This window comes from Charadrius vociferus, unplaced genomic scaffold (genome assembly GCF_000708025.1).
Source record: "Charadrius vociferus isolate BGI_N301 unplaced genomic scaffold, ASM70802v2 scaffold116, whole genome shotgun sequence".
NCBI classification, from domain to species: domain Eukaryota; kingdom Metazoa; phylum Chordata; class Aves; order Charadriiformes; family Charadriidae; genus Charadrius; species Charadrius vociferus.
In genome coordinates this window covers 601,054-615,857 of record NW_009648954.1, presented here as the reverse complement: position 1 = coordinate 615,857, position 14,804 = coordinate 601,054, and the positions used below count along the sequence as shown (strand labels likewise).

At 34.8% G+C, this 14,804-nt stretch overlaps 1 protein-coding gene across 1 annotated transcript in view; it reads right to left on the bottom strand.

Annotated features, from left to right (window-relative positions):
- ANO2 (anoctamin 2, calcium activated chloride channel) overlaps positions 1 to 14,804 on the bottom strand; it is a 182,006-nt gene that overhangs the window by 127,227 nt on the left and 39,975 nt on the right. The window contains exons 6-10 of the mRNA XM_009887457.1: positions 13,711 to 13,765; positions 12,847 to 12,895; positions 9,838 to 9,893; positions 9,553 to 9,594; positions 4,302 to 4,366 (exon numbers count right to left, since the gene is read on the bottom strand). Of these exons, the coding sequence (XP_009885759.1) occupies positions 4,302 to 4,366; positions 9,553 to 9,594; positions 9,838 to 9,893; positions 12,847 to 12,895; positions 13,711 to 13,765 (267 nt within the window). The remainder of the gene's footprint in view (positions 1 to 4,301; positions 4,367 to 9,552; positions 9,595 to 9,837; positions 9,894 to 12,846; positions 12,896 to 13,710; positions 13,766 to 14,804) is intronic.

Here is a 14,804-nt window from a genome sequence, read left to right as displayed (position 1 = left end):
TAAGGGATGGCTGTACCAGAAATTGATCTTAACCACACTTTTGCCAAGGAAGAAACACTTATCTCTAAAGACAATAAAAACACCATTTCAGTAGAACTCCCCTTTTCTTATTTTATTGCTCCTTTAAAACTACCCTATCCTAAGTTTTGGGGTTTTGTGGTGAAGATTGATGAAAGAAGAAAAAGGGAAAAAAGGCAAACCAGTAATAATGCTTTTGGGGCCTGATCGCTTACATTGAACACTGCAGTGCATAGACCCCAAGACACTGAAAGTGAAGACAACAGTATCCAGAGCCGAGACTATAAAAATTCAGAACATCATAGGTCTGTTATCACTTTAAAAACTGCCAGGAAGAGAAAGCTACAGGCTGCTATGCTTTAGGAAGACAGCGTTCAAATGTGGGAACTGGTGACTGTGGTCAAGAGCAGGTTCAACACGGGCACACTGCAACGAAGAGCCAGAATTCATTACATATGAAGTTGAAACTATTTTCCATGCAAAAGAAAAACATAGTTAAAAATAGGAAGGAAGAAATATATTAGGTAGACAGTTTGAGTAACAGAAACTTTCAAGTTTTGATTTGTGTGCTATATACTGTAAATAATATTTTGGTTAACACACTTTTCCACCTACTCCTGCAAAAAGAGTTTTTGTATACATAGTCTTAATCTTCACAATGACCATGTCTTCCCAGTTTAAGGCTATACTGCAAGATAAGCATATAAAGGCACCTGGAGCTTTGAGACCAGTCATGCTACAGATAATGTAGCCTGTTAGTTACTAAGAAGTTCGGTGAAGTCCTAGTAATAGGAAATAGAAATGAAAACATGAAAACTGAGACTGGTTAGAAGGACCTGATGAGCTGGGACCTTTTAGAAGCACTAATATTAAAATAAGCTCCACCACAATTTAAACCAGCTAGCTCAGCTTGATTTCCTCAGGGTAAGGAAATTTTGTATTAATAACAAGATAACAAAGGGGGACCTCCCCTCTGTGATGGTGGTCCCCTATCTGGAATTTCAGTTCATACACAAGTTCCCATCTGCAGGTGCTTCAAGGTGTCCATTAAGAAGATAACTTTCCAGTTTTTCAGGAGTTAAGTAAGCTTTTGTCTCAGAAGGATAACCACCTCTTTGTGATATCACTAATCTTAGCATACTCACTTCGTCTGTCATTTAGAGCTCCTAAGTGATAAGGGCTGCATTCAATCAGAAATATAATTCATTATAAATTCTATAACAATTCTTATATTTGCTGTATGTTTTCTTGACTTGCTATTACCCATTAGAGGTGCACTGCTAAAAGACAAGAGACGATGGCTGTAAGCTGCACCAAGAAAAATTTGGTCTGGACAGCAGGAAAAAATTCTTTCCTCTGGATGCGGTGCAGCACTAGAAAGGGTACCCAGAGACACTGTGTGATCTCTATCCTTGGAGATTTCAAAACTCGTGAGCAACTTGATCTGGCTTTAAAGCCAGAGCTGCTTTGAGCAGAGAGTAGGTCTAGGGACCTCCAGAGGTCCTTGTTCACAAACTATTCATTCTAGAGTCAAATAGTTAAAACTTTGATCAACATACTATAACATTTATTAAAAAAATCATAAAACCTGTTTTCTTTATGCAGGTTCACAAAACTTGTACAGAGTGTCCTCCCTGTCTCTGGATCAACAGTATTATTGCCCCTTAGGAAATTAACAAATTCAGTATCTGAAAAAATTGCTAAAAACTGGGTTTAAACAAATCTTCACTTGAGAAAAGAGCATCATCAACATAGAAAAAAAATCCATGAACCACAGATATGTTTTTATAGCACCTTTTAAATTACATTACAAGGATTGAGAGGAACTACTGGTGATAAGTGTGTTCCTACAAGAAAGCTACATTAGAGAAACTCTCTAATAGAAATCAATACTTAAATTAGGATGAGAAAAGAAGTAAAATATAACAGGCAAACCTCTAGAGCCCTGCACATCCTAGAACTGCAACTTTCATTCTCTACTTGTTAATATATCACTTACGCCTTCCAGGTCTAAGGGTGACTGAAAGAAAAGCTAAACCATTTTCAGTACTTCTAGCCTAAGATGTCTGTTTGCAAATAATTTGCAACTTCCCTCTTAAAAAAATGTTTATCATCCCTCCATCTGAGTTGAAAAGAGATATATGTGAAAGGCAAAAATTGAATTCATACTGAATTCTTTGAATTCAACTAAGGCACCAGAAATGATTTATCATAATTCTACAGTGCCATATCTAGTCTTCCAGCACAGGTACTTCAGTTAAAGAATGACATTCAATTTGCATTCTTACTGTATAAAGGTGAAAGTTAAAATATTTGCACTGTTGCAAGTTGTATTAAAAATTAAACTAAATAGTCTAATTAATCTGGGGAGGTGAATATTATCTAAGAAACATACTTCAACAGACTTAATGTATTTGAAAACATCAATCAGAACAGGCTTTGAATATAAAGCAAAATAAATACTGCTTCCTCTGTCCATCAAAGCATCAAAGCATCAAAGTATATACTTGTGAAGTTACACAGTGCTCCCATAACCAGAAAAAGTTGAGCATAACCTAATCATTCTAAGAAAGAAGGATCACGGTAAATTATCAAAATCCAAAAAGAGTGGCTAAAGTTTGCCAAGGCAATAAGCATCCACATTGAGACTGAGCTCAAATATCCCCCACATTACAGAGGTGCAAAAACCTAGTTTAGTTGCAGAGAGAAAAGGGTACTAATTCTTCAGGTATATATACTCTAAAGCTCTAACATTACCCAGAAAATAAAAACCACATTTATTTTAGTGGTAACAATCAAACTTGCAGTCAGGCAAACTATATAGATAAAAGTAAGAAAAATCATCTCTGAGAACAGAGAATTAATTGCACATGTCTAGTCCATTTTTTCTTTCTCACAGAAGTTTAAACCACAGAATTTCTATGAAATCATATCAGTTTAATGAAACATTATAATGGAGACAGCAAAATACAAATGAAGATGGAGTGTAAACAGATGTACCTCTATTTTTAATTCAGCTGAGCTGTCAGGTCTGGTAAAACTTGAAAATTCCTCCAGCCAGTCACAGTTTAACTTAACATTTGTAATATTTACTAACAACAAGCCAAGTGTTGTAATCTTGTTCTGATTTACTTATTGCATACAGTAGCCTGGCCTGGAATAACTAGTATTCAAAAAGTACATAAATCCTGCATACAAACATTAAGGTAAAAAAGAGGAAATTTCAGAGTTGCAGAACCTCAGAAAGATGTAATGGTCTCAATACCATTTGTCAATTTGAAACATCTCACTCCCAATAAAGAGCAATTCTGCTCACTTTGCAAGTTAGTGGTTAAGTCTTTGAAAAACTGTATGCAGTATTTCAACTTTAACTCAAACTACAATAAATATATTTTACAAAGATTACTGATTATCCATATTACTAATAGCAGCTTTCATCGGTAATCAAGTAGGGGCTGATCATATAATAAAACCTAGTTGGAGTTTGATTATTTGAAACATAAACACTAATTAATTTCATCTTTCTTAAGTATACAAATTATCCAGATACTTTTTGTGGTTTTTTTTTCCTATCTTGTTTGTTAATATCTTAGTTCATTTATTCCCAGACAGATATCTTATGTAAGAATATTTCAGGTCAGAAGTTTTCACAAACATTTCCTTTACTTTACTCAGTATTTATAGTATACAACAAAAATGGCTTTGTTTTGGTTCAGCTTTCTTGTAGAGATATTGTGGAAATTCCTTTAAAAGCATGGTAGTTCTGTTTTGTCTTATTTTAAGCCCAACTTCTTCTACATTTGTAACATCAAAATATATAAAAAACACTGGGAACACATATGGATGTGTTCAGATGAATAACACTTGTAAAACCAGGAGTAAAAAAATCAAATCCATTTTGAAACTGTCAAATACTTTCACAGTGCTTCGTGATGTGAACACCAGCTTCTGATTATTCACCAGACTTTGTGACCATACTCTCCAATAAAAATTCATCAATGTAAATGGAAAGTCCTCTTTTTTGAAAGAATTAATGCTTTCTTTAAAAAAAAACGAAAGATTACATTCTTCCAGGAATAAACACTATACAAAAACAAAGGTACATTATTATTTAGTGTATTTTTGTTAAACTATCATCAGAACTACAGAAAAGCAGTCAGAGCATTATTTTTAATGCTTTGATCAATCCAAGATTTCATTTGTGGAAGAAACTGGAAGGAAGTTAAGTAATCTGCATCAGCTAAAATCCAGGTACCTTAGTGTTTTATACAAGTCCATATTACCTTATAAGGTTGATAGGCTGAAACTTGTAAAATACTCCGTATCTTGCCCATTCTCGATACAGCAACTAAATTTAAAAAAAAAAGAAAAAAAAAAACAACACAGAAAATTAACTTGAAACAAGCATTACCATCTGTTTTTACAAACATCTTCTACGAGTTAAAAATATATGTACCAAAAAAAGCAGTTTCCCATACTTCTATACAAATTTCCAAGTACATTTTTCAGCCAGTTATGGAAGACTGCAACCAAGTCAGCAATGGGAGGCTGGTGTACACACATCTTTCTGCACATACCTACCCCCTCCCCACCACATTTATTAGATAGTGATGTTAAATAGAAAGGCTCAAAAGGAAAAATAAAAGATGCTGTAGTCTTGTGGAAATCTTTGGAGAGATGCTAGAAATAATCCTACTTACAGAGTTAAATTCTTCTATGATTTATTTACTGGAATCACACCATATAGAAGTACTGACCAGTGTTTCCAGGTCCAAGGTGAAGAGAATTGAGGTAAGAGTTCAAAACTGGTCAACTGGTATGTAAAAAACATACCAAGAGGTAACAAATGTGGTAAAACCAGCCTGCTCTCCTGCTCAGCTACTGAGGCCACTATACTCAGGAGAGCCCATATAAAAGCCCCTCTTCTCCTCATGGGAGAGCACAGGGACACAAAAGTTTCCATGTTTGCTATTGGAAATGCAAATTCACCCACAGTTTACAGATAGCACAAAGGAAGGCACAGATCCTACAGAAACATCTTAGTATGGGAGGAACCCACTGGGAATGGAGACAGGGATAAAAGGAAACATTTCAGGACCTGTGGTATATTAACCACAACATACTCAATGCATCTTCAGAGGAAAATGAAAATCAGGGCAGTCCTGTGCAAAAGAGCAAAATTTTCTATGAAACCATCTGAATTGTTTGTATTCCTTTCACAGTTTTATACTGTGACAAGACTGTAGACTGTCTAAGACAACATGCTTGCTGAAAACTATTTCTTGAAGTACAGAGTGCATCAAAAAATAACAAAAACATAACCAGAATATGATGATAAATGCAACTGAATTAACCACATCACTATTTCTAGATTACAAATCTGTACCATCCAAAAGGACAGGTGTGAACTCTTTTATCCGTATTTTCAAAAAAAAAGGGGGAGGGTCCAGAAAAAGAGTAGCATATGAGAGGTGCAGTCAGATCTTTTAAAATAAGGCATCACTTCATTCCTAGTAAGATGGGAGTTGTCATGAAACTGTGTTTTGAGAACGAGCTTCTATGTGGAATATCTTCTGGCTCCAAGAGATAACCTCATACTTCAGTTCCTCCCTTGCTGTGAGCATTAACTGACAGTCCCTTGCCTGTCTCATGGAAATTGTAGTTAATGTGAGGTAATGTAATTCCTGAGTTAATACCTTGGAGACTTCTGTTCTTCTGTAAACTTTGGTTGGGATTGGGCAGTAAGTTTTAAAGCTGCCGGGGAGGAAGACACAAACTAAGCAACACATGCACGTGAATACACAACCAGGTACACACAGAGGATATTCTGCAGAGAAGTTAAATTAAATATTTGTTTATGTTTTTTTTTTTCCTTTAACAGAAAAACAGGAACTCCAAAGATAGTCAAAATCAGTAATTTTAGAACAGTAAGATATAGATTTTTTCAAAATGTGTAATATGTGGAACTTATCAGCTTAGTTGCAGACTAGGTTGCAAACTATCTAGTTCAATCTGCAAAATAGATGCTCATTAAGCATGGTCCTCTTTTTCCAGTAAATAATAGATTATTGCACAATGGAGTTATGTAAGAGCTGGAGATGATGTTAATAACCAGGTACATAAAATTTTTTCAATTATCAGTAGTTACGTCTCTCAGGTGGTCCATTTTGATAGCTAGCAGCACACTACACCATGTTATGAAGTTAAGAGCACCATTAAAATAAGTGTGGAGAAATTTCAGATACTGTAACTGCAGAGTTATCTTGACATATTTTGAGGTTTTCCAAACATGTTTTTCTACTGTTTACAATGCCTCTCCTCCTGCAGATGCTATGTGAATGAACTAAATAAATATCAAGTGAGCAATTAAGAACTGGATCCTACAAACATGTGCCCGACAAAGTATTATTGTTCAGAATATAGAAACTGGCTTGCAATCATTTAAGTGAACAGCGCTATGTCATTGCATACTCATTAAAGACACAGCATAAAGTGTTTTCTATTTATAGATCAAGAAGCAAACCCCACACTGCTGAAGAAATTGGGAATTCAGCAATGAGATTCAAGGACTGTAGAGTCTTGGCTTTTAGAATATTGCTCTTACAGAGCACAGTTTTCAAATTGCTTGGCATTTGTGGAAAGAAATGATGAGACTAGATTTAATTTTCTTTGGCTTCAACAGGAGTTGAAGAGAATTGCCCTGGCTGCCATATTGATATTTTCATATGAATACTTGTGGTTACCTATTCAAAATCACCCCTTGCCATTACCCCACAGCATTACCTGCAATTTTATGTATTTCTATAAATAATCATAGTAATAAATGCATTCACTGAAATACATAAAACAAGAAAATTAGAACTACTTAAAAGATGCTTTGGACACAGCTACAGAATGGAATTTGAAGAGCAAATAGAAAGATCTTTTTAAAGTTGCGGTCAGTTCAGGAACAGGTTGCTATGGCATTATCTCAGACTACAAAATCACACTGGTTATTCTGATTCCAAAGCACTGAAGGTGAGTTTATGGCATGAATATTTTCCATTCGTGTGTGTTGCCCACACTAAATCTCAGTCTCAGCACTGCAATTTTACAAGATTAAGCTTAATCTGGAAGCTGGAATGTGCTTCCTTTCATGATATTTATTAAATTGAAATGAATTCTAGGAAGAGTTTTGTAGTATAATTTGCTGTATTTTATCAGCTTCAGGTAAAAGCGGTACTTTCCGTCAGTTTATAATAATACTTTCCAATCTGCTTCTAATATTCTAGGGATGTTGTCGCAGTATATGACAACAGTGTATTTCCCAGATAGGTAGCAAAGCACTTATGTATTTCTCAACGTCAAACATATTGATAGCAATGAAGGGTTACAAGTTGCCAGTGGGCTAGAAGCTTAAAAAAAAATGAGTCTGTGTTTAGACTCATGGCAAGTTATTACCACGCTTCTGTGCAATAGCTTTCTTAAAAAGATTTTTTTCCAAAGCAGAAATCACACTGAAACAGGGAAATTCCTTTACTCCAATCAACAGTCTTAGGAAAAGAGTGGGTTTCATCGACTGCAGATTTCTAATTCTGATAGGATGTGACAAAAGTATTGTTTCACGGTGCATTTCTTCCAAGGAAATCCTGAATAGGGTTAATAAGGATTAATCTTTTATATTATGAAGTGGTACATAAACCTTAATTACTTGCGCTGCCTAATTGGCATAAGTATCCCAGACAGGCCCAGTTCACCATTCCTTGGGCTTATACAACAATCAACTGAAATGGAAGATACAGATAAGTTAAAACGGACAAAATAAAAAGGGGCAGAGAAAAATAAAACTGAAAAATGCCCCCCTTTCCTTTAAACCTGATCAGAGCTTTTCAGGAAATTAAACACTGAGACTATTAGATTCAGATAGAAAACAGATGATGTTATGCATAGAAATACTACAGCATATTCAATGGCTAGGCAGGAGAGACATATGTGAATAATCAATGAAGTATTTCTGGAAAGAACCTTTTATGTTTTTAATACTTAACACTTCATAACTGAGCCTAATAGGCAGAATAAAAAGAAGGCAGCACAAAATTCAACTAGTGGGGTGAATATTTTTCCAGACACTAGTCCTTTTAGGCCTTCTTCCCCCCTTTTCCACAGTACGCAATCTTCCTCCATTGACTAATGTTCATTTACCTTTCTTCTCTAGAAGTTTTGCTAACCTTACAAGTTACTAACCTATGTAGCTGACTTTCAGAGTCCATTACTGTATCACTATTATCACTTACTCAGAGAAAATCCTGCAAGTGCAGAGTAGACAATTTCCTCATGAACAAAAAGTTCAAAACAACAGACACAAATGTACAAGCTTCTTTATAGTTTGTTTTCCAACTTTGTCCCTTTTGCTTATGGAGGTTCATAAACTAAATTGTATACAGCACATGAAGACATCTAGTGGCTGAATGTTAACACTATTTACCAAAAACTACAAAGAAGGTTATGTTTTCAAATTTTTACTAAGCCAGCATTAGAGAAATCAAATTTATTTGTATGACCTGTGAACTCAGCCTTCATTTTAAATGCTCAAATAATCATATTTGTGACAATTATACTCTTGAGAGCTACGTTAAGTTTTGCCAATTTAATGGCATTTTTTATCTCTTCTTCAAGCAACAAAAGGTATATACCAACATGTAATACCACAGAGTTAACATTTATGGAATTATTTACAAGACACCAAGAATACATGCAATTTAATTTCTAGTATAGCAAATATTTTAGGCATCCAAACGTTCTCTTTTTCTTCATTCTTCCCTCCCCCCTTTCTCTCCCCACAATTTTCCTTCTTCATTTCCTGTATTATTGTTTGTATATCAAGGAAAGAAAAAAGAGCAAATATTAGAGAACAATGTGGAATGGATCTTAATGGATTACAGTAATTAAATGTTTCTGCTCATTTCTAATAGTAAGCATATGTATTAAAAACAGTCTGAATTCACAAAGTCTTTGATTATGCATCCATTTCTCTTGCAGAGACAGTTGGTGGGTGATATTTTTTCAAAAGTCATTTGATAGCCAGAAACTTCTTATTTGCAATTGGAAACAGATTTTTAGAAATTGCATGTAATTGAATTGAGTGCATAATCAAATGAAAAATACAACTATGTTTTATTCTAATAATCATTGTTCTATAGTACCATCTGGTTATGGAAAGAAAGCAATCATATGAGTTATTTAAGAATTTTTGCTTCCTGGCAGGTTGAAAAATCTCGTCTATGCATGCAGAGGGAAAATTGAAGCATTTCAACATGTAAATATCAAATTAAATTCACTGAAATACGTCATAAGATGACACTCTAAAAAGTCTTGTGAAATTATTTTTTTTTATATGCAGAAATAGAGGAAAAGAAGTAATGCAAAAAATACATGCATTTGTAAAAACATTTAGTTGATTAAACACTGGCTAGTGCTTTACGATTACATTTAGAACACTAATTCACTTTTATCACATTAAATCTAATATGAAATTAATTTTGCAATGTATTTTACCTTTCTTTCATTCATGTCATCATTTTGGCCTTCATATTCACCCTAAGGAAAGAAAAATAATTTGATAACTGATGTAAAAATAGATAAAATCCAATAAAAGTTTGCTTAGCTATTCCTACATTGTTGACTTTACTTAGGTCACAACTTGAAATGTACTAATGTAAGAGTTTTCATACTAGAATCACACAGTTAGAATATATTTTCATTTTCACAGGCAATAAACAATGTCTATGCTTTGTTGAATGATACCACCAGAGAACTAGATTTTTAATAGTATATACGTACATCATGAAGTGGGTATGCTGCATCATAAACATTGTTTGCTATTAATGTGCCAATACCTAAAAGAAGAAAAATGGTTAACAGCTAGACACAGTTAAACAGAAAAGATTATTACAGATTTCATTTTGTGAAATTACAAAGGGAACTGAGCTGTACTACACAAAACATTCAAAATCATGTCAAGATGAGTATATATCTGGATAGGGAAGACATATTTTCTCAGAAACGCTCATTTCCATATAGTGCTTTTTCTTGAGTGAACTAGTATCGTACAGACTGCTTTGACCACTTTCTTATCCTGATAACAGAGGCATGTGACTGAGGAGGAAAGTGTCTGGAAGTCCTCGAAGCTTGACAAAGGTCAGAATCATGGATCCCTACATCAATACGTAAGGCCATCCTTCTGAATTTGAAACAATGCTGCTTTCTTTGCAGGAGTTAAATCAGTTTGTGCTTGCCAAATCCTTGATTATGCTGGAGACCTGGATGAACCAGGACAAAAACTGCTGAGTCCTAAAGGTTGCAAACAGGAAATCTGGTTAAGACTAGTAGTTTATTCCAGACCTCCTTGCTTTCAATGTGCAGTAAAAAGTATCCAGCTAGCTTGTCTTTAGGGGTGAAAAAAAATTGCATAGTTAAATTGTACAACTATCATTCTGAAATGTTTGGGAAAAACCCTCTGATCCAAGATGCTAGATAGACATTACCAATGAATTTCTTCTTTGGTACAAAGAAAAATACCCTTACTACTACATGCATTAATAGAATCGGAAAATCTTCATGTTTGGGTCATGTCAAGTCCTCTATTGTTTGGAAAGTTTACAACTGTTCAGAATTATGCTAGAAGAAAATATGCCATCCTTTTATAACATTGTAGAGGTGGAATCAGATTCAACTGTAAAACCATGTAAAAATCAAGAAGCAAATGTGTTGGAATTGTTGTTATTTTCCTCCTATGACATTACAAAAAGATACAAAACCCAAAGACTGCTATAAGTACTTCCAACATCACTCTTATCTCTTGTGAAAAATAAGCAATGAAATCTTAAAAAACCAAACCAAAACAAAAAAGCTCAACAGAATAAAACAAGGATGCTTAAAGAAATCTTTTAAACCACTCATGATGAGTGGTTTTAAATTTTAAGACCAGTGAGAAGGGAAAAACTTAGCGACATATGAAGCATAGGACTTTTCGGGGAGGATCTCAGAAGACCAAAATGATTACTGAATTTAAGTCAAACATGATGCATAATCATGTAATGCATGTAATCATGCAATGTAAGGCCAGAAAGATGGGAACAACAGGAGGGTTAAAATATTTGCTTTATGTCAAACTGGTTCTTGAGCTGACCAGAACCTGAAGTGGATCGGCCTGTATTTCCACCTTAGAGTTAAAAAAAAAAAAAGCCTGAAAAATCACTTCTGGTGCTTTGGTCTCTAATGATGTCTTTTACTACACTATAAACACGAACAAGCTATTAAAACAGAGAAAACTTCAAGAGGCAAAAAAACCCCTATTGGTAAAGTGCTCTTTCCTTTCCTACTGTGTCCTTGTAGGACGGATTGCTTCTTTCAAGCTTTCTCTCAGCCCAACAACTTACAGTCTTCAGAGTTACAACAGATTCTACACAGTCTCTCTGGTTCCCTTGGGAAAGTGTCAGCTCTGGGGGCTGGCTTTTTGTCAACGGGCTTAGTGTGCCTGCTGCTCTTCAGGCTTCTTGTTTTATACACCTCACAATGACTTGTCTCTAAAATCCTGCACTCTAGAGACATCTACTTGCACAGGCTGCACAGCTTCCAGGAAAAGCATGGTCTCCTCAGTCACCAGGAGGGTTCCCTGGATGCCAGCTGGAGCAATTCAGCAAAATAAGGTAGTATTCCTCTCTACTGCCCCACCAGAGCCTTTAAGCAGATTAGAACATAGAACAACACAGAGCAAACAGTGAACAAATCAGCCACCAGCTGAACCACGTTTTAGAAATTAAGAATGCTTGACATTTTCTTAGCCATCCTTTCATTATTTTAAAGCAAACAGTGTAGTAATCATGAAGCTTGGTTTTGGTTTGTTCTTTTTCTATGGGCAAAGCCAAGTATTTTTGGTTGAAAAAGAAATTATTTTGTTTGGGGTTTTTTTTCATATAATTTGAAAAAAAAAATGTATCTATTTCAGGGAAATCTAACAATCTATGTTCCACTCCAGCTGAGGTACCAAAGAAATCTGTTACTGCAGCTTCAATGCACAAAGTTACACCAAGACTGTGCAGAACCTGTTGCTACAGCAGACTTATTCTTTGCAAGTGCATTACCCTAGGACATTGTGATCTGCGCATAGGTGGTCAAGCTTACAGAAGGACTTCCAGAAAACATGCCAGACAAGGACCACTATCACTTTTTCGCCACCAGGGAGATATGTGTCATGATACCACAATGGATGAAAGAAAAGAGTACAGAAAAGAGAATAAGTACTTTTGTATATGTTCTGAACATCAAGAAAACAAAAGTTTCAAATATTTCAGGGATATCCTAAAAGTATCACACAGTATCTTCAAAACAGTCATAGTGAAGTCATATATTTCACTATGCAGTTCATGGACATAATTTTTAAAGCTGCAATAATAAAAATAACCTGGAAAGATGTATTATTCTATTGAAATGGCAAGAAAAATCTGCTCCTGGAAGTAATAATACGACATATTGTATTTGACATCTGAATTTTCAAAAGCAGATCATACAATAATCAAATCCAATTTTATAACAACTCATGAAATAGAAGATATGTGCCAGATCCTGCACCTGTAGAAATGAAAAGCAAGCTCCCATTACCATGTCCTATCCAAACCATAGACCTGAAATTCTGATTTTATTCCTCAGAAAAGCATTTGTTTCAACCTCTATTTTTTGTGGAAATGCGCCAGCATACTTTTGTGTTCTGCTAGAAAAATAAATATTCTGTGAGATACTTAAACAATTCCTTTCAAAACAATATATATAATTATCTTCCCTCTTTCTTACCCATGCTGTCTCTGGCCTTTGTAGTTGTGCGCTTCAAAATTTCACGTACCTGTGGAAAAGAGCAGTCATATAACACACAAATTGTCTTTTAGCATTATTTTCATCATAGAGCTAGTAATAATAAAAAAAAACCCTTTTAAATAAGAGGCTTCTGTAGAGTCTATTTGCACATACATTTAAATCATATGCTTCACTCATACATAAATGCATGACTTGAGGATACTAGTTAACACTTAACAATGCTATGGCAACTCTTTCTAGTGGATTATCTGCCCTAACATTCGTAGGCTAATCTCTGCCGTGTCAAATCCTTGTAGTACCATACGAAGTACAAGGACTTCAGGTAGAATGAGAATTTTACACTAAAAAAAAATTAGCATCCATATTTGGAAATATAATGTTAAGATGCACATAAAGTGATTGGTAAGTATGCTGTATCTATGAAACCCAAGTGTGTACGGATGAAGATAGCATGTTAGGGAGGAGTTGGCATTCCATATGTAATGAGAAATCTTGCCTCACCAACCTGCTGGAGACCTGGCAGGATATTAGGAACATGATACAAAGTTTCTCACCAAAGACTGCTGTAGCTAGGAAGTTACTACAGGATTGTAGAGAAGGTCCTTTTATGAAATAAAATCTAGTTAAAGATTAGGAAGCAGGGCTTAATAGAAACTCTTAGCATCTCCTACTCCTGGGCAGCTCCAGAAGGGTGTTTTTTACATACTTATGACTACTTGTGTTTTGCAGGAACAGGGTAATGCATAAACTGATGAAATTAGCAAAGTAGTCATCAACACTCACTATTAAAACAAATCCCATTCAGCATGAGAAGTCAATGATATGTCACTTTTGTTTACTTACTATTCGGCTGCGGGTAGCATTGTCAAAAAAGGTGTCTTTGTCTTTAATGTTATACCTAAAATGTTGAGATAAAAAAAAATCATTTGTGTTTTCAGATGTGGTAGTAACAAATAAGATAACATATAAGACTCTGATTTAGAATTCATTTAGAAGCTATAGCAAGTAAGAAAAATAGATGTTTAAAGGAAATAAATACAAATTAAATAGTACAGCATAATAGACTGAGCTATTTAAGACCCAGTCATTCTGAGTTCTACCTGGATTGCAATAATGGTGGACATAAAAATGCAAAAATATTAGCCAACATAAAATGCCTTGCAGGTAAGGAGACTTTGTCTATTGTTTACACAAGATGGCCTTTTAATATTTTCTTTATAACATACCCTCAACACTGGCATTCTGAGGTTTCAACTACCCTAATGCAGATGTTCATTACTCTTTTCAGGTGACTAACCAGTCAACATTTCACTTGCTTTCAAATAATCATTCCACAAGAATCATGCATTGCCTTAAACCTTAAAACCATCATATGTGAAATTAGCCTTCCCATTTTATTCCCCTCAATCAATTTGACTTGTATTCAGTATTAATAAAAATTGCCAGAAAGGACAATAAATGATATGGTGGGTCATTATATTTATTACTGAATTTTATTTATCAGGCATAAATACAAGGAGACACCCATGAGGATAAAAGGAGTGTTTAATGTCAAACTGAGCTCAAAGTATTATTCTGAGAGAAAGGGCAGGTGTCAAGAATTCCTTATCTGTATATTATTAGCCAAGTTTTAATTAGTATAATAAATCTATCAAGAGGAAAAATATTGTTGGATTTCTACTACCTCTTTTTTTTCGAAACAGGCAGTAATATCCTGAACCAAATAATTGGGAATTTGGTGCGAGGATTTTTACAGTTCAAGCTAAAAACATAGATATTTTATTTGTTGCACTGCTTCCAGTGCCTTATCCAGCAGAAGGAAGAACAACACTGGCAGAAAGTCTCTGCAACTTAGATTTCTGTTAATCCACTGAAACTGAACTCAGTGCCAATCCCTGTTCATTTACTTGGCCTTCGATAAATTTAGTTTTATGCAG